We start from the raw sequence: 24,703 nt of genomic DNA on the forward strand, positions 1-24,703 counted from the left end.
TGACAATTAGAGAGAGAACATGTAGTAAATAGAAAGAATGAAGAGAGACCAGTCAAAAAGGACGCATACTTTTTCAAGTAAACATTTTGCTTAACTGCTATATATTGAGTACTGAAGGTAAAAAGCAGAATGGGATCCATGCAATTACAATCACTTGTTGCCTGATCTGTGTTTTGAAGTAAAAAAGGAATATTGTGAGTCTTGAATCAGTTCACCTTCCACAATTGTCTCTGGAAATCTGTAGTGGTCTTTTAGCTGCTTGATGTTATGCCCTTTTCAACTAGTAACTTTTCAGCTATGAGGAACATGGACTTAAATTTGCATTATCTTTACATGCCATGCAGAAGCAGATTTCGTATTTCCCTGTTGACAATTAGCTGGGTTCTCTCTTTAATTTGAGGGACCAGGAAGGGACTTGGATTCTGTTTGTCATACTTCTACAAACCCGTGTGCAACATGAAATACATTGTCCCTCCCTGTGTCATGATTACCCATACATGAATTGGAAATACGAATAGTCGTTCTGTGAGGGCTTTATAAGAGTTGCTGTCGTTACAAATTATTTTATCTTTTTTACAACTTGTATAGATAGCTTTTGGGAGGGAATCTGCTCAGTGGTGGAAAGCTAACTCATGCGATTAAATCTAAACAATGATCGTTAACCGCACTGTTGAGAGCAAGGCAGATTTCTCTTTGCTATTCAAAACACCTAGCTCAGCCTCCACGTAAAGCGCTTACCAAGACTTGTATTCTATGCTGACACCTTCAGTATTTTCCTTTTGTGGTTTCCGTCGTCCATTTACTGTTTGCCTCAGTATGCAAACACAATAAATAGTAATAAAAAAAATCAGAAAAAATATGTTTGCACATACTTATCAACTATTATGTCAAGTATTCTGTCTGCCATTACAGTCAGAAACAGTATTTGTGCAAAACAGGTGTTGAAATATCTGTAAATTTAAACATCATGCTCCTGAATTGTTGTTAAATGGGAAAAAGTAAGAAACGTTTGGCAACTGGTATCTTTTCCCCCCATTCTTTGCAGGGATCGCAGTGTGTAATGTGCCAGCTGCCTCAGTAGAAGAAACAGCAGATTCTACCATGTGCCACATTCTGAACCTGTACAGGCGAACCACCTGGCTGCACCAGGCTTTGCGAGAAGGCACGAGAGTACAAAGCGTCGAACAGATTCGGGAAGTGGCTTCTGGAGCTGCCAGGATCAGAGGGGAGACCTTGGGCATTATTGGATTAGGTATGTTGCCTTGAGAGCTGGCTTAATATTCCTCGCTCTCTGTTGCTTTAAAAAAATTATGAAGATGTGAGCTATAAAAATGGAACACTTGATTCACTCCTTTCCGTGTCAAGCATTCAATATAATACCACTTTATTCCTGGTGTGTATATGTCTCAGATGTTTTCCCCTTCGACATTACTTTTTCCCTCAGAAAACTTATTTTGTGGCTGCTATTCCCTCAATTCTTTCAGTTTCTGTACATCTTTTCTGTTGCCGTATTGCCTGGTGTCAGGCACGCTGGTTGTAAGAGCAGGAAACACCATCACTTCCCTTTTCCAGGACAAAAATCCTGCTCCTTCAACCCGGTGTCACATGTATACATTGCATTTCTCATCCGTTGTCATATCTGGTTCTGTTTGTGCTTTTTTCCTGTTACTGTTTTTAACATATTTGAAAAGTCTTTGCTGCAGTAACAGCCTGCAGAGCAGTTATTTCGTGCATTTGGTTGAGCTGCATCTGAAATTGTATTTCAGCTCAAATGAGAGGAAAAATATATGCAAGAAAGTTTGAAATGTTTCCAGACCTAATAAAATCACCTACTTACCTCTCTGAATGGCCCTAAATGTGTTTCAGCATCTAACAGATGGACAGGCTTGCTTGAGATGAATTAATTACTGTCTGTTACGGAAGTAGAGAAGAAAAACAAGCACGCCAGTTTCTATATAAAAATTATTCAGTCATGTGCTTGTCTTATCAAAGGTCTGATAGATTGTGGATGTAATTGTTGTGATATTCATCCACAGGAATTAATAATATGATTTTGACAACAAGGCATCATACTTAAATGACTGTTCCGGTTACACATTGCTGTCAAATAACTAAAGCCACGAGCTCCTACTTTTGGAAGCTGAATATAGCCTGGTGTTACACAGTATTTATTTAAATGAGCATGCAACACACCAGAAACATCTTCACAGTCAAAGAATTGCCTTTAAAATACGACTTTCAAGAAGTTAGTCAAGAAGTTGCTTTCTAAAACCTGTACCCACGTAATTATGCACCTCATTTAAACACACAATGATTGTTGCACTCACAGTCACAGCATCTGTACATGAATAATAGACAATCACCTGCACTGTTTTAAAAATGGAAATGCGTACCTAGTTTTTGAAACTTAAGCCTTGACTCACGTGCTACGTGCATATTTGCCGGAGATACTCGTCCTCTTGCCATTGCATTTTTTGTATTGCACAAATTCCAGACTGAGATTAGGAAAAAATGTCATTCATTATTGACTTCCTTAAGTGAATTCTGTGTGTGGTGTTTTTCCTGTGAATGACTGAAAAGTATGGAGAAATAAATGGATAATCAGATTCCTAATATGAGTGTAAAGCTAAGTAAAACACTAGTTTGTTTTTAGTTCTAAAAAACAGGCCTTTTGTGTGCCTGAGATATTAAAAGTCCAGTAAAATTTGATTTTAAAGGTGCACATCTGTTACAGTTATTAACCAGTCATTTTCTCTAGCCTTTTAGTGTTCCTGTTTCTTTTCCTACAATATAATATTCACAATTTCAAGAAAAATTAAGTTTTAAAGTCAGTTTTGAAATTTTCCACTGTTTCTTTTTGTGCATGTATGTGAATAGGCACAACATTTTGATTCTGACCTGTTCTAACAAACTCCTATGTAGCTATGTATTAATGAAGAATAAAAATGTAGTCTTAGAAGATAGGGAAATCGGGCCATACTGGACTTTATATTTGAGACTTCAGGCACTTAGGCTGTGATATATGCTGTTTTCTATTACAGATCACTGCAAGAGGCTACCTATCTCTAGTTTCAGACTGAAATGTGTATTTACAACCACCTTCAAAAGACTGTTGCCTCTACCAGTGGCCTCTTCCCACGTCTGTAGTTTTGCCTTGATTTATTGTTTTATTATTTAGACATGTCAGTGTCAGAAGTGACGAACCACTAAGAGGCTATGAAGTGAATGTATTGCACACAAACCAAACAATTCTCATCATGTGTTACTAAGTCCTTCTTTTCTCTAGTTTTGTGTAGTATTACTGTTCCTGTCCTTTCTCGTTAATGTGCCTCTAAGATTGTCGCATATCTCAACCACAGCTATGTTTCTCTATTCTTGTCTTAAACTTGTGGTCTCTTCAGCAGCGGGTTGCTTCAATTTATCACTTTGCTGCTGCAACAGCGAACTCCAGACCTTCTTCACATCTGTTCCTGGGCTTTTCTCTTGTTTTGCCAAAGAGAAACACCCTAGCTCTTGCCTATCTCTGTGCTAGGGAATGACTATGTCACTTCCTTATCCACTGGTCTAGCCAAGTTTCGTGACTCACTTGCCTTTTCCTTTCCATCACCCACTTTCTTTTCTTTGCCTCCTCTCATGCATATTCCTGCTTTGACACTTGGTCTGTCCCACTTAATCCTATTGTTCCGTGCTCCTCCTTTAAAGTTAACCCAATCTCTCATCCTCTGCTTGTATTGAGCTTGAAGATAAGCAGCGACTCAACAGCATAATGCCTCCTTCATGTGCTTGTTGGATACCATCCGTCATTGTTTTGTTGTTTTGTTAGCCCGAGCTCCTTAGGGCAGAGCCTGTGTTTCTTTCTGTCTTTATGAAGTGTGTGATTCTTTGAGCCTTACATAAATAATAATATCACATCATTAAACAGCTGTCTTTGTTGCTTTTAATCTTTATTACTATCCAGTGTCCTATATTTCAAGTGATGCATCACAAGCTTGGATAGTAAGCCCGGCATTTAAAAATAAAAAAAGCTACCTTTTCACCTTATATCTAGACATTTCATTTTTTTTTTTAAAAAGGAGAATATTTATGAGCAGCAGCATGTAAGTACTTGGATGAATAGGTAGCTGGACCTGGTTCTGCTGTAATGATAATTTTACAGCAGTGAAGGCAGTGAAGTCACACTCCCTTCCTCTTCCTTCCCAGTTACAAATGCTGATGACTAATAGCTAATGCATTTCCTCACTCAAGAGAGGTGAAATTCCTCCAGATAAATTCATCTCCGCATCATAATGAAAGTCATCACTCACTTTGTCTTTCCTCACTTGCTATATTCTTTCAGCAGTCCCATGGTCCTGACTAGATGTTGGCCAGAGTACTGATCTGCACTATCAGACAATATTAAGGCTTAAGAGTTGGGGTGGTATTACCGTGCCATAAATGATGTACCCTTCGCAGTCCTGCTAGCTCTCTTAATGTGCTCAGCAGGAAATGTAACAGAATGGCACTCTCCACATCTCGGAGTTCTCCAAGAGGGAGGAAAAATTACCCAGATTCTCCACTAGTGTTGCATAGACAGGAAAGATCTGCTAAGTGAAAGCACTTTTTCTTTCCACGGAAGTCTGCAGGCAGGTCATCGACATTTCCACGGTATCAAGGGCATTTTATAAAACTTGGTAATACCAGCATAGGATGCTGATTCTCTGCCCAGGGGCTGGGCAGGGGTCACTGATAACTGCAGCTACTATCCTGTCACACTCAAATCAGGTCACTGGCAAGGTCAAGGTCAGAGACACCTACAAACTGGGAGACTTGGGGGGAGTAGGTGGGTCAGAGTGTAACGGAAGACCCAGGCATTTTTGATGAGTCTCTCCATCCTTCTGGTGTCACTGAAATGAGGCATGGACTTTGCTAGAGCTTTATATAAATCTCTAGTTTCTAAAACAGGCTTTTGTTGCTTTCTGCTTTTTTTTGCAATTGTATGCAACATGCATTTTCTGCATTCTTCCCACAAGAAGTTCCTTTGATATTTTGCACTTTAGAATTTGCCTTCCCTGGAAGCAACCATGAATATTCATAGCAATCGTATAGGCTTTTAATATAGAGTTGTCCCGAAGGTGGGATGCTTTGTGTGCTGCTCTGTTCTTGATATGCTGAGGTAGGTTTTGAGCCACCCCTCATACCCAGGAGAGTCTTCTATAATAGCAGTTTTTCAGGAAAGGAAAAAACCGTCATAGGTTTGTGGTTGTACTATATTGTCGGACTGTAGTTTGAAAAGAATTGGCAAATTACGTGTCTGCCTTTGTATTTGTCTGATGACTGAGACTAAATACAAATTGTCAATTGCAGAAGAGTTATCCCATAAAATAATTGTAATGGGACAATTCTGGCTAGAAGTACACGCATGTAATTCCCAAGTGTTTCAGAAGGAAACTTTGCACACATTGAAGAAGGCTTTGGTTTATTAGCCTGGTTGCAATGAATAGAAAGCGTAGCTTTAACTGGAGAGTCTGTTGTAAGAGATTTCACTGTTGTGAATCCCCTCAGGTATTAGTGTTGTAAAGAGTGTAAAAAAGAACAGATGACAGAATGTTGCATGTGAAAATGAATGGAGCTGGAGTAAAAGCGATATGCTTCGTTTAAAAAAAAAAAAAAAAAAGTTGTTTACAGTTGTGTGACTGGTTCCTTGAGCTGTGAACATGCCAAAATTTGAAAATAATACAGCATTTGTGCTGCAAATTGTCTAATTCAAGTTTATAAAAAACAGCTTGGAAAGCAAACAAATTACATGTATGCAAGTATTGAAAGAAAATATTTTGAGGAGTATTTTAACTTGGTGTCCCCAAAGAAAAGCAGACAGCCCCCATCAGATTGACATACTGTTTAATATTCCAGGCACATCTGTCACTAAGCGCTGCAGAATTGCTGTGTTCAGGTTAAATGATCAACAAAAAACCTTTCTTTCTGCGGCTTCTTAAGTTTATTCAAAGAGAAACTGAAAAGCAGAGGGAAATCCCTTCAAGCACAATTGGAAAGAGATGGGATTTCCCTGTGTTAATTTGATGCTTTTTTTGAACAAGCTCAGATGTTACAAAAGAAAACCTGTTGACTTTTTTTTTAAAAATGAGACATGATTATTATGGTGTGTCTAGTGATGCTTTTGAAATGTCTTTATCTAACATGTGTAATACTCTAACGTGAATATCTAGGGTGTAGTCTTCTAACCTGAAAAATGTGTTAGTTCTCGTTCTTCAAAATACCCTTACTCACTAGATGTTCTCACTCACTTTTTTTCTCTGTGTTTTACTGGTAGTGTGTCAAAGGGAAACGCAGGCCTCCTGGTATGTGTGGCATGGAGTCATGCCCAAACAGCGATATCGGGCACAACTCTGAAATATGACAGTAAGGGAAGTGGAACAGTAAAAAGCTAAGGTCAATGTGAATACCAAATGGTAGCACACTCTTCTTAACTACGTGCAATAAGATAGACTGTATTTTTTCATCATTTATGTAGATGGATACAAAATTCTTTAAAGCCTTAGATGACAGGATTCTTGTTGGTACTTTAATGCTGAAAGGATGTTACTCAAAATGAAAGAAAACACTAGTTCAGAAAGGAGATTCCGTGCATTGAGAATGGTTGAGCTTCAGATTAAACAAATTATCTTTTATTGCATCCATTTTTAAGGATTAATTTTATAGCTTTTTATTAAAGCCAGCTGGTCCGACATGGGTAAGAATAAGTCCTTGGCAGGATGTGTTCACAAGCGGTAGTGTTTTACCATAAACGGGCCCAGCAGGCAAGCCCTTGTATTACACAGATTATTGCAGATTATGTGACATCTTCTGGCATTTCAGATCTACAGTTGCAAAAGGTGCAAGCCTCCTGCTTTGTTTTGAGTAAGGCAATGTGAAACAGCCCCGATGTAACATTTCTGATCTTAGCAATGATTTCAAGTGGGATGGGAGCCGCCTCTTTTTTATCCTCTTCCAGTCGCTGTACAAAACAGTATGGTTTGGTACAAGCATTTGCAATAGAAAGGAGGAGGCTGCCTTACACTAGCTGCTTCACATCTGTTCTCATTGCATGTTTGTCTTGTTCTAGGGCGTGTTGGGCAAGCAGTAGCACTACGTGCCAAAGCCTTTGGCTTCAGTGTGATTTTCTATGACCCATACCTCTCAGATGGCATGGAGCGTGCTCTGGGACTGCAGCGGGTGAGCACTTTGCAGGACCTGCTGTTCCACAGTGACTGTGTTACCCTGCACTGCAACTTGAATGAACACAATCATCATCTTATTAATGACTTCACCATAAAGCAGGTAATAATCTCTGTGGGTGCCCTCCACACCGGTGCTGGTGGCTGACACTGTGTAGCGTTTGTTTATGTAAACAGGCAGATTCTCATTTGAAAGAAATTTTTCCCTTTTGCTGCTTCGAGATCAAGCAGGTTTATAACTGATTAGGAAATAGCTGGTGGCTTATGTATTGTTGCTTTTATTGTCTTTTTTGCTCAGTAACATTGCATTTGTGGAAATAATTTGCTCTTCTTAACGTTGCTCAGATTTAATAAAGTTGCGTTTATGTAAAAGCATTTTTTCTATGTCTTCTAGTAGCTACTTCCTTCACCTGTGTAATTTCAGGTAGCAATTCTGCCTTTCACCCTTGTTCCTCAGTTTGAGTTCTTTAGATGCAATTTAAGGATTATGACTAAATGGCTCCCCCCTGTGCTCAGTCCTGATGCTTGCAGAGCGCTTCATGGATGGATCGCATTTACAGCATTGCATTATTTGGAAAAACAATGTTTCTTGGAATTAGTACTAACCTCTCCCTAAAGTTTTAGGTAATATTAAAATAATTTCAAAATCTAGGTGTAATAACTGCTCCATTATTGACTAATCTGATAGTAAGCTTTTTCATTAAATGTCTAGCTTCTGACTCCAACCTCAGTGCAGGTAACAGAAAGAAATACAATGTTGAGATGTGAGAATGTAGATAGCGTACAGGAAAGATAAGATGTAATAGTTGATTTTGCTGTTCTTTATATATGTAGTGTTTGTATGTGTTGGTAACAATGCCAGTAGCACTCTTTTGCAGTAAAATCATTGCTTGGCTTCTGAGAAATAGTTTGCACCTACTACTCTGGAACTTTAGGAGAACTGAAGTAATTACTGAACATGTTCCACAGTCAAGTAGGATTATGGCAGAAAATCGACAATATAACACACTTCTTGATTTGACAGTTTAGGGATTTTGCAGATCCATCCCAACACAAAATCAGGGTTTGGGATTTAAAACTCTAAAAAATTAAGGAAAAAAACCAGAGCTCTGTCACCCTGCCCTGAACGTTCTCTTCTGTTGTGTGCTCAGGTACATTTAATGGTTATTACATGTTTAGATATCTCTACAAGCAGACATTAGACCCAAACAGAATCACATGGAATTCAGTGGGACTGTCTGGAGGTGGTCACTCATTATACAGTGGATCTATGAAACTTTGGCCACAGTGTGTCACAGGAAGATTTTAAGTGGAGGTGGATAAATGCAATGAGCTTTGGAGAGGGCTTAGTGCATTAATCAGAGAAACAAGCAAAACAAAACAGGTTAAAACTGAGTGATACCATCTGAGATGAAATGCGTATAATAAAGCCTGTACTGGAAAGGATGTCATAAGCATTTATCTTGCTATTTCTTATCCTTCGTGATTAAAGCAAGGATTAAAATGTTAAAAGATAGTTCTGCCTTTGGATAAAAGTTTGGATGAAGCAGTCTGTATTGTAACAGCTGATGTGAAAATCATAAAACTGTAGCACCCCTGACTGCTTAGGTTGCATAGAGCAGATCTTCTGAATATGTATCAAAAAGAGCAGAATAGTTTTTTTGGGCTGACAGATGTTAAGAGTTGGCCTAAAATTTTGAGAGAGCTTTGCATGCCACTTTTGTCCAATACTGCATGCTCACGTGACAACCAGTTTTTAAACAAAGTACAGAGAAGTATGGTGCATCTCATTTCACTAAAGTCTCACCCTGAGTTTTTATTTAGAATCTGAAATTACATAATCTTAAAATGTCTTTGAAAATTTGGTGTCAGTCTTCTCTCTCAGCAGCTTTTCCCTTTAATTAGTCAGCATTCTGCCTGGCCATCGTGCTTGGCCTTGTAGACCCAGTGTAGCTCAGAGAAGTGTTTCAAGCTTGTGTTTATTGAACCCATGGTAATCAAGTGCTCTTAAGAGAAGCTGCGGTCATCTTTAGTTTTACAGATTTGAGAAAAAGATGCTGCAATTTAAACGCAGTACATTTTTAAAGCAGCTATGCATGTTGAGTGGAGGTGAATTTAACAGCTGCCAGCAGTTCTGGCTGTGAAGCTGTTTCAAGCTTCCACCCATTGTTAAGGGTCATCTCCAGCTGCATCATCCACCCTTATAGTTTATCATGAGTCCCATAATTCATTCCCAATAGAATGCATTTATGCAGCCATGTTCTGTGTGATTTGGACTTGTCTTAGTACTAGCTTTAGAGTTTTGTAAATAGTCCTGAAATGAAAGCTCAAGCAAGGTTATTAAGATTGGACAGAAAATTTTAGCAGGGTTCACTTTGGTTAAAATTTTCAGGTCCTTCTAAAGACATATAAATACGGTAAGCCATACTTAAAACTCAAATTATCTATTTGCAAGAGCACAGAAGTAGGAAGGGTGTATGAGCTCCCACGAGCCTATATGGCATGTCTGCGCAGCAGGTCTGGTTGTCACTTGGGTGGGCCCTCCTGTGCTACTTTTGGTCTGGTTCTCACAGCTGACTTAAGTAGCAGAGATGCAGTGATGGTTCCCATCAGGAACGTCTTGTTGTCACTAGACCAACTTAAAATCATGCCGCCATTTCTTCAGTGTTCTAATTCCCAAGTTAATTACGTAAAACTGAAAGAAGTATCCCTTAGGTCTGCTCCTGTAAGTGGACTTTGGTTTTACTATACAGACCAATAGATGGTTCTCCTGTAAGCCCAAAAGTCTGCAAATAGAGGCAGGGCCATACTAAACCTAGTGAGCTGGCCAGTAAAATATGGTGGTTTTTTTTCTTATAACCTTACTGCGAGCATATGCATGTTAATTGTTTAATATTTCCTATGATCTCATGTAAAAAAAATTCTCATAGCTGACTTTCATCCAAACGTCCTTGTTGTTCATGAATTTGGCATTTCTAATCAGTCTTTCTGAGTAAGGATCCATTTACATAAGCTTTAGTTTGATGTGTAGGTTTCAAGTAGTTGACTCGGTGTCAAAATGTTGGGGTTTTCTTGTTCTTCTGGTGAGAGATGGAGTCAGTACAAAATGAGATTTTTATCATTCATCTTCACCATGATTCCTGCTCTTCATATGCTTAGCTTCATGCACAGAAATGCTTCTGAGATCAGAAGCTGTGGTTGAGACATCTGGTAAAAGATGAAGTATTAGGGTGGCTGGAAGCAGGATATAGTAATTTATTTTTTTTCTGTACCATCTCTCTTATTTAACCCGCCACTTTGTTTTCAAGTTGTGGATATACTATGGTGTAAATTCTTGTAGTTCTCCCCACACAGTGTCATCTACAATGCTAATCTGCACAATGCACAGCACAGCTTCTCTCCTGGGCACACAGCGTTCTCAACCAAATTCATTTTCATGCCTTTTAATTGAATAATGTAAGAATTCTTTAGACCTTTATTTGAAAAGTCTCACAGGGAGGAGGAAGCTGAAGTAACAAAAATAAATAAAACATAGATCTACTGTGTTTTGGCAACTAAAGGGAAAAGTGTTTGAAAATCCAAAAGCATTGATTTTTCTGAAAAATTCATGCAGGCTTTTGTTTGTGTGAAAGTTGAAAACCACAAAATATGAATTTGTTTAAGAATGTGCTGTAGTTTCTGTCTCATGCGATTTCACAGTGAAAGAAAAAGGCATAAAATGATCTGTCACTTTCATATGCACAGTTGTATCTTTTGATCATGTTACTGCACAATATCTGAAACAACGCTTCTATTAAAAGACACTACTTACAAGAAACAAAAGGTTATTAAGTGCTGTGAAATAGCATTTTATGTTAGAAGCATCACATTTTGTGGTACTTTCCAATGGAAAGGGAAGACAACTGTTACAGGTTAAATCAGCTGAATAGCCTTTGTTGTAATGGATGCTTCTTTTGAGTAAAAAATAATGCCACAACGATTTTATTTCATTTATTTTTATTTCATCATTCTTGTTTTTAACTTTCCCTAGATGAGACAAGGGGCTTTCCTGGTCAACACAGCTCGAGGTGGGTTAGTAGACGAAAAAGCACTTGCACAGGCCCTGAAGGAAGGAAGGATACGAGGGGCAGCCTTAGATGTACATGAGTCAGAACCATTCAGGTGCTTTTCCTTTTCTTTTCTTTTTATTTTGTTCACTTTCTTATTTTTAAGTCTTAGTGCATGATACAATCAACAGCAACAAGTAAATTGAGTTTTCCCTTCATTTGGTAGCTAAATACTCCTTAGTAAAGCAACATGAATCTGTGCAGCACTGGACTAATGCTAATGTAGATGGAGCTTGTGTATGTGGTCAGAAGTGAAAAAAGTGACATCCAAGATTTAATTCCTTAAAAAAAAAAAGTCCAATGGGTTTGTTTCGTAGAAGTAGCAGGGACTTGGGTTCAAATCCTGGGCATGGCTTTGTGTCATGGCTTTGAGGGGAGTGCTCCTTTATCATTGATGTGACTCTGGAGGCAACTAATGTTGATGTCTGAACAGACTCTTTCAGAAGGCAAAGAGTTGAGATCTGGTGTGAGAAATAACTACTTTATGACACCTTTCTGGAGGAGAAGACATACTTTTGTCCAGATTGCCTCTGCAGGAAAACCGTAAATGTAACAGGTTGCAAAAAAAGTTAAGATAAGGAAGGTGGTCAGAGTGCAGGTTTTGTTTTGTTTTACCCTTTACCAGGGGAGTAGTAACTCTGCTGTCATTAGCAGAGCTGGTAGCACAAGCCTTAGTTTTTGAACGACACTGAGAAGTCCAGCATTTTAGGCAGAAATGTAGCATTCCCCAAAGTGGCATTGCTATTATGATATCAGCACTCCTAATCAGAAACAAGCCTATTTGATATGTCCTTGAGTCTTGAGCCTGACTTCTGAGTTAGAGTTATGAGAATAGACTGCTCTAGCTTAGTGCTTGTATGTGACAAGCCTTTTTCAGTTGTTCAGTCTGGGCAGGGAGAAATGTTAATTTTAACTGGAACAATGCACATAAGTTTTTGAAGAGGAACAGATTCAGGACTTGAGGGCAGGTTGTAAAGTCTGGAGAGAGGACAGTCTCCTCTCTCATATCAGCTTGCGGGGGGAATGGAAGCTTTAAAGAAATAGAATAGTATCCTTTTAGGTAGGATTTTTATATCTACGGAGACACAATGCCACGTCACAAATATTTAATTTTATTTATGCATACCCTGCATTCATTTACTTCTAAATGTAGTCATTACAATGCAGTAGTGCTGTGCAAAGCCAGAGTCTAACGGCTCAAGGGACTTTCAGCTACATACATTCTTCCCAATTCAGATCTCAGATCTGCACAAGCAGACCTTTGCACCTATAGGAAGCCCCATTTACTGCATGGAGATGCCATCTGCAGAGATTCAGTTGCAGGATTACAGCCACAATTTCCTTTGGCTTCAGTGCTGCATGTCTATCTGATCGCAGCATGCAACTCTTCATTCAAGAGTTTTGCCAGATATTCTGATGTTTATTGAACTACAGATGAAATCTATCATTTTATGAATTATGACCAACTCTGAAAGCACGCTTTTGTCTTAAAATATTTGTTCTCCTGTTGTTACAGTTGACTGTAATATTATTAAAACTGGAAATAAATAGGAGGAGCAAGTTTCCATTATTTTCTGTTTCTTTACTCTGTATCTGTGATAGCACTTTTACACAGATTCATTGCTTTCCCTGAAAAATCAATCTGTAAAGTAAATTTCCTTCTTTCTGTGGAGTTTCTATAAAGGAACAGGAAAGAAAAAATAGTTTAAAAAACAGGAAAAAACCCATTGAATTATAAAAAAAAAAAAAAGTTGAGGCTGCTTTTGAACACACTTCTTATTTGGAAATAATTGTAAGATTTTTTTTTTTTTTAAGTGACTTACTGTCACATTGACAGTGACTCTTGAGAGAACAGAGCTTCGTTGGCTCATGCAGTAAAACTGTGATGAAACGGACAAATGGAATGACATGCTGACTTGATTTGGGTCTTGCTTTATGCATTTCTGCACCAGAACTGCAGTGGCAGTGGCTGTAGTTAGCAATAAGTGCATTGGACAGAAGCTAATGTTGCTACTATACTTAGGTTCTACCCTTTGTGTCTATGAGAGGTGATTGTTGCTTATTTATACCAGGAATAGTGTATTAAATTAACTGACAGAACTAAAAACAAACCCAACAAGGAATAGAAATGCAATTCTTTTCTGTTGTAAAAATTAATCTGTGTATGTACAAATCCATCTGGATCTCCCCTCCCCCTCCCCCCCCCCCCCCCCCAATATTTTTTGTCGTTTGATCTTGTTTTAAATCTTCATTTAGCTTTAGTCAGGGCCCCTTGAAGGATGCACCAAACCTGATCTGTACCCCACATGCAGCCTGGTATAGTGAACAAGCCTCAATTGAGATGCGGGAGGAAGCAGCACGAGAGATCCGAAGGGCAATCACAGGTACTAACTCACCTTATTAGCTCCTTCACTGCGTATTTCTTTTTAACAACCTTTTTCATTCTTCAACCTTGAAAGATGCTGAAAAGAACCAGCCTTAGGTTTTATTTACCACTTCTAATATTTGGAACATAGAAACTAGCAAATACCCACTAAGTCTGTTCTCAGAACTGGAACAGATCATTTTGGAGGTTTATTTCAATTACAAGGAGAAGGCAGGCACTGCAAAATAAGTACTTTTTCCATATAACAGAAATGTACCTATATGTGAAAAATCCAGGGTTTTTTTTGTTGTTGCTTGTAAATATTACCCATTTGATGGATTTGACTGCAAGTCATCCAGATATTGCTGGTGTCTTTCATAGGTTTTCCTAGATGCCCACTTATACTTGTCATGAGCAGTTCTCTTTCCTTTGTTCTTCTCTTTTTGGCTCCTTTGTATTTTCCAGAGTTCATCCAAATTTGTCTTGGAGGACAGTCTGGAGTTTCAGTGTCTTTCAGGCTGTAATGTTCAGAGATAAAGCATCTAGAGCTTCACGCTGTTCCTAGTAATGCTCAAACCTCAACAGCTCATTCTCTACGACAAAACAAAGTTTTTGGTATTTTGTTGGGAGGGTACTCTACTCCAGATGTTCCTCTCTTTAAAGCATTGCTAAAGAAGTCTGGCATTTTAAAGGGCAAAGTCTGTGTTACATAACTACCGTGTAATTGTAAACTGTTCACATAAGAGAAAACAGTTATGTCTTGAACATGCACTGCTAATAAATAAAATGAGAAGAGTGAGCCATTTGGCATTGGTTTGAATCCCTTGTAGCCTAAAATAAAAGGAAGGATTTTCATACTGGAAAATGATTCATTAAGCACTAATGTTCTCTCTTTAGTAGGACTTTGCTGTTTCCCCCTTGGCAATATAGACTGAATGCTCTGCAGACATGAAGGGCCATCTGTGTCACCTTGAGAGTAGCTCAGTGCCAACACATTGCTCTGCTATACAAAAAGCACTAGCAGTAGCCTTCCCTGTATCTTGTGCCTAAAGAGTCTGGGCAATTTCGTTTCATTTATAGCCTGTGCAGAAAGAAGATTCTCCTCTGGATGGTGATTAAAGGCACCTCTTAAACTCCTGATCTGAATTGCCCTTTACAGGACTATTTCTCTCTGTTTTAGAGGTAACCTAAAGAGTCCGACCATCCCTTTGCTGGATTTGGCCCTTGTGCTTATACTCCAGAAGAACTCTACTAGTACATTCATTAAGTCATTGTGTAACTATTGCCTGCTCCCAAATAGCTCTGGGAGAGATTATACAAACCAGCATACGATACCTACTTGGGGGCTGATCGATGTGCAAATAAGCATTAATAGGCTTAGATCTGAAAACGGAGTAAGAGTCAGCTATAACGGAGCTAGTTTTATGTTAAGTATTGTGCAATAGCCCAAACATATGTGCCTGGGACAACAGACCTATATTTTCTGAAAGTGTATGATTGTGCTATCAGCGGTCTAAATCATTGATTTGTATTGAAGCTGTCAGCACTTCAGTGTTTGCACATGGTTTGTAGTAAGATCAAACTGAGGCCAACATTAGGGAGGTGAGAATGACATTGAATTGCAGAGAAACAAATGTAGGAAAGGTAGAGGAAGTGTGGGATAAAGCTGGATATGTGAAAGCTGTAGGGGAACACAGAGGAGAGAGGGTGTAGAAAGAGAAACTAATTGGAAAAAGGTGTGCAGTGAAGGAATGCAGGCTATGACTACCATCTGACGATAAAGATGTTAAGTGGTTCTGCTGTTCCCAAAAAGTCAATGACTTTCTGATGTATAAAATAAAAACGATAAGCGGAGATAAAATATCTTTAAACGTATTTTTGAACATCAAAACATTCAAAGTATTAAATAAGGAGGACCACTGAAAACAGTAATGGAAGAAATGGGAAGGCGAGCATAGCAATTGAAAAGATCATTCTGAAATAAGTTTAAAATAAATACATACTGTTTTGTAAGGGGAGACTAGTAGAACATGCCTGCAGAAGTTAGCGAAGTGAAGAATGAGAGGGGCAAGGAGGAAGACATGATTGCACTTTAAGAATACTTGAGAAGGATAAACATCAGAAGAAGAAAGATACTCTTTAAATTTATGGACAGTTTTGGCAGAAGTTTAGATAGATGTATATTTCAGCTAAATTTAGATGATTTCTAATCAGGAGAATGTTAGGAATTCACCCATAATGGGGTGTGTACCTCATCTTGTCTGATATTGAACTAAGAAGCCCTTTTGGCTTGTGCATAGGAGACGTGGGAAGTTTTAGTGACATAAGTACAAGTCATGGAGTAACAAATATTTGATAGCATCCACTAAACAAAAAGCAATTCTGTGAAAAGACTTTTTTACAGCCCCATTGCGGCCAGGCTGATGGATAGAAAGAGCAGGCAAAGAGTAGTGAAGTCCTTAATCAAATTTCCAGTAGGAAGCTGCAGACAGAAAGCCTGAATTCTTTAATGATGGAGCATGGTCAGTTTTTGAAAGCGTTTCTGGAGTACTGTTGCCAACAGTGGCAGAGGTAGACTCAAACTCAGCTCTTTCTACTCCTGTGTGTGCAAATGCACAGTAAGATTAAACTTTAGAAAGGATACTTTAAAACAGGTGTCAGAAAAAACACACGCTCAAATTGATCTCCCATTGAAACAGGTGGAAATATTCCTGTTGCCATGAAGAAAATGTGTATTGTATCTGCTCATGTCATTTTTTGCAGGGCTGGAGCTAGTTCTGCAGAAGACAGTCAGAGGCTTGTCCCATATGTGCTGAATCAAGTTGCCAGATTTTCCAGTATCTGTGTCTAAAAACTTCAGTTATACTTCAGAGGTTAAGCAAAAGTTATGAAGAAATGAAAAAGGGAGTTTTCTGGTGTATTTTCATTTTTTGTAGGAATGAGAGAGATGGCTGAGGATTAACACATTATAGTAAATAAATGTGAGGAGCAATTGAGATAAAGGGGAAGATCAGGAGGACAGGAAAAAAGTGTCAGTCATATTCAGGTTTATGGCAAAATTCCGTTCAGAATCCTACATTCTTCAATAAGCGTTTATATCGCTGTTAGGTGTGGAGGGAAAAGGAGGAAAGTGAAGTAACAGAGAGCAGGAGGCTACATCACTGAATTTGAGTGGTGGCCATGCTCTATATTCAAGTTTTAGCTTCTTGGAAAGCATGAATCTTGTTGATTATGGTTTTATTGAGACCCTGTATCCAAAAGGCAAAGAGAGACCAAGAAATAAAAATTATGCAGAGCATTTTAACCATTATTAACTAAGTCCCAGACGAAAGGGGAACAGTGAGGATGAAAAATAACCTCTTAGTGTGATTTTATGTATTGTTTTAAATATGCAAATATTTGTAACTATTTTTAACATAGATACATTAAGAGCATAAGGCATACAATCTTTATGGGGTTTTATTTCCTCTCCCTCGCTTCATCCTAGGTCGTATTCCAGACAGTCTGAAAAACTGTGTTAACAAAGATCATTTGACTGCAGCTACACATTGGGCCAGCATGGATCCCGGAGTTGTTCATCCAGAGCTTAACGGTGCTGCATACAGGTAAGCGTGCTGCAGGTGTAACAGAAATACCTCCTTAATTCAGAGGTAGGTATTCAAGAATAAATAAAAGACCTTCTTATTAATAAATGAAGTGTTGTTGGATTAGGCCCCAGCTATATTGTTTTCATAACTGTTGCATTCAGGAGAATAATCTTGTTTTGCTAGTTGAAGTCAGTCATGCAGTGCGTAAGTATGTTTCCTTTCCTTACCTTTTTTGTGTGGTTAGTAATATCTGAACAATACACAGTTTTTTGTATATTCAAGTAAAACAATTCTGGTCATCTCCTGTGAGTGCAGTGGAAGTTTATGTTCCTTTTGCTGAAGGTAATGATACAGCGGTAGGTTACAGAAATACTTTCAATAATAAACTATTGTTACGTGGTTTTGTGGCCTCCAGACATACAAGAGAACAAATAACTCAGTAGTGAATACAGTGGAATAGCCTGCTGTGATTATGAAAATATGTTTAAGATAATGTTTTCTACATTACGCATTTAATTTTTAACCAAAAGCATTTGAGGGACTTAATCTATGTATTGTGAATCAACTGTGAAATCGGCTCTTAATAATTAATAGAAAGAGGCAATTTTTTTACGTCTAATATGTATGTTCCTTAGTAACTTTGCTTGAGAGTCTTCCTCTGTCCCTTTGTCCCTTTGTCCCTAGCAGCTGTTCTAGCAGCAGATTTTTCCTAGTAGCCAGCTTCACACAATTTTTATTTATGAAAAACGTCTGCAGTTTTTTATCTTCCAGTATGGTATTTACTCGTAAGTAGGATGAAAGTGGCTGAGAAAGCTACAGACATCTGCTGCCCTCAATGCCTTGAGGGAAGGGACAGTGGAGTACTTGCATTATTTTTTTGTACCTCTTTGTCCTGATCTTTCTGCTGTCCTTCTTCATGCATCTTTGTCCTGCTGTAGGAGGGCTACCCCATACTTTTAATAGATACAGGATTTTTTTTTTTTGTACTACCCCATATGAGAACCCAGCTGTGCAATGCTGAGAAGTGAAGCAAAGCTCTCATGTCCCAATGACTTCTAACAGTCTCATCAGAAAGTGGTGGAGAGATGACAGGGGGGAGCATCACCACCCTCTGCTGTAATCTCCTTATCAGTTGCTGTACGTGCACCAAAGGAGAATAACTTTGATTCGATCTACGTGCATATATCTCGCATCACGTCAAGATGTTTATTTTTTTTTTAAAGTACCTGTAGCCCTAAACATCTGAAGAAGGGGGTTTTTATCTGCTTAAATGAGAAGTTCAAGCACATGTGTTCTCTTCCACACAGCGTGTAGTTTCATTGACTTCCGTTTGGAATACTCGGGGTAGAGCTGAATGCAACTGAGGCTTAAAGGCAGGTGTTGCTGAACAGGGGGTAATGACTCCAACCCTGTCATGGCAGTTGGGAACAGGGTTGCACGCCCAAATAAAATGCAGTTGTTTGTTCTCATTTTGGGGGTCACAAGTCCAGCAGAAGCAGGCTTCACAGCTAGAAATGGATTTTAACTTCTGGGAGTTAATGATTTACAAGGTAAAGACCATATGTATTTAATTTAAGCAGGATAAGCATGGAGCTGAATGCCTTTTTTTAGACATCGTTTCAGTCAGATTTTTCAATAAAGAAAATTCTTCATAAATGAATTTTGACTTGACAATTATTTTCAAATGCAAAATAAAACTAATTTTGGGAATTTTGAGGAAGAAGTCATATGACAAATATTAAAAGCTTCTTTTTGGAGGGGTGATAAAATAGCGTTTGAGTGTGGGTGAAGGCAGTTATTATTTTGTGCGGTATAAAATATGCGGAACTTGAAGCTCAGTCTCTATGGAGAATTTGGGTTCAGTAGCAGTGTTGGTGGTGCTTAATTCCTGCCTGGATTAAGTACAGAATTTGAATTGATTGTTCAAAACAAATTTTTCTGTCTTCTCTTTGCAATCCAAGATTATGTTCAACTAGCTGAGTTCTGGAGTCTTTCACAGGCAGTGTGATGTTTCAGATGTGCTAATAACTGTATCATAGTCATGTAATTGCATTAGAAGATAAAACCTGGGATAATAATTTATATGTTAAAAAATGCAAATAGCTCTTTCGGTGAACTAAAACGAACGAGCCTATTTTATTCTGGAGATACCATTTACTTGTATTTTGATGTAGGACAACTCTTAAATTATCAGATATTATCGCAAGCAAAGAACATTGAGCATTCATCAGCAGAATATAATCTAGATCTTCTGAATATCATATTCTGTGGAAAACAAAACCATTTACTATGTGAAATGCAAGATGCCTTATCAACACAAAAGGTCAAGCAAATGGGACCTCTCCTATGAGTAAAGATTAAAGATTCCTGAAAAGGAACTATTTGTAATAGTCTTGGTGAAGCAGCATAATGTACCCTGCTTTTGTGTTATTACTGTGTATTTGTTACTGAGCTGCCTGTTAAATACCCCCCTGCCATTTCCTCCGTCACAGAGCGTGCAGGTTGTAGGCAAAGTGAAATCCGACAGCCAGTAACCACCGATTGTGCAATTTATAGACACGTTGACATATCTTTCTGCCTTCTAACAGGTAGAAGATGAGAATATCCAGGTACTGAAGAGGTACTTGGATGAGAATAGTTCAATGTTGGTAATTCAGGAGTTATTTCATGTGGAGGTATTTCACTGGTGATTTTCAGATTCTGTAATGTAAGATAAAAGCATGCACTTAAATTTTTAAGCTCTTTTGGGACAGACTCAGTTTCTTGAACAGAGCTTAACATAGTGAGTTCAAGGTGCTTCTGTGGTTCAAAAAATACAGGAGATTAACATAGAAATTAAAGTTCCCTTTCAGTTGTAATAAAGAGGGCTACTGTATTTTTCTTCATAAATTGAGACTGGGGGGGGGAAGGGGAAGGAAGAGGATGAAGTAGCAATGGAGGTGTAACTGATCTCTTGCTTCTGCTGCTACAAAAATTAAATTCAGTGGACGTTTTACCTGGAAAACGTTTCAGCTTGCTGCGAGAGGAGGAAGATCGGGAGCAACTTTATGAAGTGCTGGAGGGAATGTATTTGCTGGTTAAGAATAGAAAAGCAATAGATAGCAACATAAGGGAAGGTTATGTGGGATAAAAACGTCCATGTGTAGAGGCTGTTGAGTTTCTACGTTCTCCTTTCAGAGATATGATTTGAACAACACTGATGATTGGCAAAATAGGGTTAGGAGTTGTCAAGCAAAATACAGTTTCTGTAGAGAGGTTTGTTATCTGTATTTTGGGTACTGCCACTGTGTAGCTTTAGGACAAGAAAACCAGTTGTAGGGCTTTTGGATGTTACTAAAGGTCTGTAGGAAGCCTGTGTCTGAGGAGAGGTGCTTGCAGGGAGAATCCCAATTATTGTAACTTGATATCCAAGGGGAATATTTTTATATGCAGAAAGAATCTTTGGAGTCAAAAGAGAATTACAGATGTGTAGTTTGAACTGCTTAATGTGCTCATACGGTAACTGTTAATGCTCCTGATCCAGCACTGTCCATTTCCATGAGGGGAGGCTCTGACTTCTCTTCCTGAGGGAAACGCAGTTGCAGAATTTGCTCTCTCCTTGATTTCTCCCAGCTCTGGTGTGTTGGTGCTTAGGGAGTATGTTGTTAGAAAGTAGAGACTCTGTGTTGGAAACGGTTGCTGTGTTGGGCTTTTAAATGGAAGTTTCTGTCATGTCATGTTGTGTTTTTTGCAAAGCACCTAGAGTAGCAGAGAAGCTGTTTCGAAATTAGATTTGAATAAGTAAAACCATACCCAGTCTGACAGTTTTCATAGGAATTGAAGCAGATTTGATTAATAAGATTCAAATTGAGGTACTGAAACAAGCAACTAATTCCATTAGCAACTGCAAATTAATTCTAAGGAACCTCTCTGGAGAAGGAATTAGCATAAGAAACCCTGTAAATATGTGTACAATTGGGAACAAAGTTCTGGCCTACAGGTGGTGGGATCTTTCACATACTGGTTATCCCTCCCAGATGACAGTCAGCGGTACGATTTGTAGGGATCTTTCCATGATGACCAGGCCAGTGTATGGTATCTTCATCGTCCCTGTGCCATGTCGGATAGCCATGCTGAGCCCCTCCGGCACACTGTTTGCAAAAAGCAGTTCCCATGATGTTTCTGTGATGGAAGAAAAATAAGAAGAAAGAAATGTGCTTTCATCCAGCTTTATTCTTCCTCTGAGTTTTGCATAAGTTCTGCCCTAATTTTCGATCAGTTTGAGGGAACTTAGGCTGAGCAGCACAAAACATGCATTACTTTAGAAAAGATGCTACTGAAACGGGGTGAAATGCCCTGATGCATTCAGCGTTGAACTCTGATGAGAAGAAAATCAACAGCAGAATAATGTGATATTTGAAAAAAGCTTGACTAGACTACAAGTGCCTTTTCTGCCACTTAGTTCTAAGTAAATACTAGGGTAGCAAATGCCACAGTGAGTAAGTGGTAGGTTTGTGTGTTTAGGCTTTTAAATGGATAATGTGCTCACTAGGATGCTTGGGTGAGCAGAATATAGCAGGAGAAAACAAGGGATGAGTGTGCAGCTTTATGATGGGGAGGGGAGGCAAAGGGCCAGTGTTAAGTGGCAAGCATGAGATAACTTGCAAATGGGTATTGAGGTATTTGGCTAAAAAGAAAACATAGTTTTGTTAAAAGTGTTCATGTGGAGTTTTGTTTATATACAGCACTGTGAAATACCAGTGTTCATCAATGACATCTAAACTTTGGGATTGAAACAGTAGATTTGCAAGATACTTTTTTAGCCTGATGATATCAGAGCCATCATAAAATCAAGCTGAATCAGAGGGTGATTTTTTTGTTGAATTTGTAAAATATTTAGGCCTTGGTGTTCTTCCAGATAGGGTAAGAAATCTTTAAAACCATCCATAGCTTTTGTGTTTGCATCTCTCTTTCTTGCAGTCTGCCTAAAGCACTTGTCCTCTGTATAACTAGTACTGGTTCTCTTTCAGACAAATACAGCGGCAAGTTTGATGCTGAAAAAGTTACTTGGGTTTCATAGGCTTGAATTTGTCATCTTAAGAGTGTGGGGGTATGATTGCTCTTTTGGGGAGCTATCAGAAAGCTACAACTACGAGATTAGTTTAAAGAAATATTTTTTCAAACCGCAACAACGAAATTTCAAAATGTCTACATGAGAACGAAGGAGGAAAAAAATCCCCGAAGGTCAGCTTGAGGAAGAGTCATAGAGAACAGATAGGCAGTGCATGGACCTAGCCTGAGTTACCTCTTGTTGAGGCATACTTTGAGAGGAGCAGTACTTCCAGGTTGTTTCCTTTGCTGTGCTGTCATCATGCTATTAAATCTGAAATCTGAAGAAACAATCTAGCAAACCTTTATTTTTCGTTTGGGTAAAATACAGCATCTTTTGCTTTGTTTAGCAGCATCTGCATATGGTGTCTCATCTAGAGCTTAACCAACTGTCTCTCACTGGTCTGAAAACAAAAGAAGAATCTCTATAGCTGTGGAAGGACGCAAGGTGGGCTTTCTGGTCATCATCCCTTGGTTTTAATGTATGTTCTCATTTTCTTCTCTCAGCAGGTATCCCCCAGGCGTTGTAAGTGTGGCTTCAACTGGCATACCTACAGCAGTAGAAGGAATAGTCCCCAACCCTATGTCTTTATCACATGGCCTCCCTGCTGTAGCCCACCCGCCCCATGCTCCTTCCCCCGGCCAAACTGTCAAACCAGAAGCTGATAGAGACCACCCAAGCGACCAATTGTAGCCTACGAAAACAGCATTCCCAACATCGGAGATTTCAACTTCAGCGTGTGGAAAACAAACAAACAAAACAAAACAAAACCCTGGATTTTGATTAAAGGCAAAACCATGAACTTACAGGAGGAGACGATTATTATTTTAGAAACTGGTCCAATATACAGTATAAAAGGAAAAGGTGGGAGACAAAAAGAAGATTTGGAAACATTTTTTCCTCCGTATAAATTGTAGTTTGTCCCTGTCCAGTGGACTGATTCACTGTTTCTGTGTCTTATGGGTTCTTTGTTAAGCAAGAGAAGTTAGTAGTTAATTATATCATGAATGTACTTGTCTGTGTACAGTTTTTAGAACATTAAAAAAGGGTTTGTTTGCTTAGCTGTCAACAAGGAAAAACATAAGGGAGGCATTCAACAAACCAATTTTGAGATTAAAAATCCTTTCTTTTATATTTTAAAACATGCCCAAAAATGAGGCAGTTGGCAAACTTCTCAGGACAATGAATTTTTCCCATTTTTCTTTCTACGCCACACAGTGCATTGTTTTTTCTACCTGCTTGTCTTATTTTTTAGAATAATTTAGTAAACAAAAGAAAAACAGTTTCTCCTAATTTTGGCATGAATTCCCTTATTTCAAAATGAAGACAACCTTGCAAAGAGATTTTGAGGAAAAAAAAAAAGGTTTTGTATAAACGAGCATTGTGCTTTTTGTCACCAGTTAAAGTATATATTATTGGTGGTATGCGAAAAAGGCACTAGACTACTGAAAAGTAGCAGCATTTCATTGCCTACATTGATTCCTTCCTGGTAATGTGGTAGGCTAGCAATATTTTTGGTTAAAATCATGTTTGTGACTGTAACCATTTGTATGAATTATTTTAAAGAAATAAAAATCCCAGACAAATATCATATGTGTAAAAATTTTTATTTCTAGTAACTGTTTATTCAACTTTTATTAGGTTTCTTAGCTGTAATTTTTAAACAGATGCTGTCAAGTATTTCATTTCTAGCTTTACTTTGCTCTCTGTTGTTTGTAATACTGTCTTGGAAGCCTGAAAAATAAAAAAAAATAATTCTTTCCATACCATTTTTCCCTTTACATTTCGTAAATGTTGATCTTTTTTCCTGTGTTTCTAATGGAGTTTGAAATTAAGATGGATTTTGATTTGTACACCGGCATCATCAGCTACAATATGGTAACAGCATTTATGCCACCACTGTGGGCAGAGCAGAGGAGGTACAACAGCAACACAACGATAATAATAATAATAATAATAAACGTCTTTTGCCGAAGTCCAACATGAGAAGTGTCCATTGTTTTATTTGCTTTTGTGACGATGGAAGCGTGCAGCAGGCTGTAATTGTGTTTGCTATATTGAAGGAGTTTGTTTCTTTGAGCACGGGCAGAAGTGTTTGCAATGTTTTGGCCTTTCCCGTGCTCCTGGGTAAGATGTCCCTCATCCCTACGCAGTTTAAAAAAGCAAGATGAAAGTTTAGCTGCTGCAAGAAGGAAATCCAGGATGGGCGAAAGTGAACCTGGACGTAAACCTCCCCGGTGGTCTCTTGTCTATTTGTTCACTATTAATCCGAACTAGTAACCGTGCACTTAGGGTTAGTGAGCTGTTTGTATGGGATGCGTGAAAAGTTCCTCTCCCCCGTTCCC

The 24,703-nt window shown here is 38.5% G+C and overlaps 1 protein-coding gene across 10 annotated transcripts in view; it reads left to right on the forward strand.

Moving 5' to 3' along the window:
- Nucleotides 1-24,312, forward strand: part of CTBP1 (C-terminal binding protein 1) — a 253,159-nt gene extending 228,847 nt beyond the window's left edge. For 6 of the 10 annotated variants that reach the window (XM_082315830.1, XM_082315832.1, XM_082315839.1 and 3 more), the window contains 6 exons: nt 1,046-1,252; nt 7,100-7,314; nt 11,242-11,372; nt 13,574-13,701; nt 17,170-17,287; nt 22,865-24,311. In XM_082315830.1, coding sequence (XP_082171956.1) covers nt 1,046-1,252; nt 7,100-7,314; nt 11,242-11,372; nt 13,574-13,701; nt 17,170-17,287; nt 22,865-23,051 — 986 coding nt within the window. In that variant the 3' untranslated portion in view covers nt 23,052-24,311. Of the gene's footprint in view, nt 1-1,045; nt 1,253-7,099; nt 7,315-11,241; nt 11,373-13,573; nt 13,702-17,169; nt 17,288-22,864 lie in introns of all 10 variants that reach the window. The other 4 variants (XM_082315834.1, XM_082315837.1, XM_082315833.1 and 1 more) reach the window with 2 other exon arrangements.
- Nucleotides 24,313-24,703: the final 391 nt, after the last annotated feature.

Source organism: Platalea leucorodia, assembly GCF_965183815.1.
Source record: "Platalea leucorodia genome assembly, chromosome: 6".
Lineage (NCBI taxonomy): Eukaryota > Metazoa > Chordata > Aves > Pelecaniformes > Threskiornithidae > Platalea > Platalea leucorodia.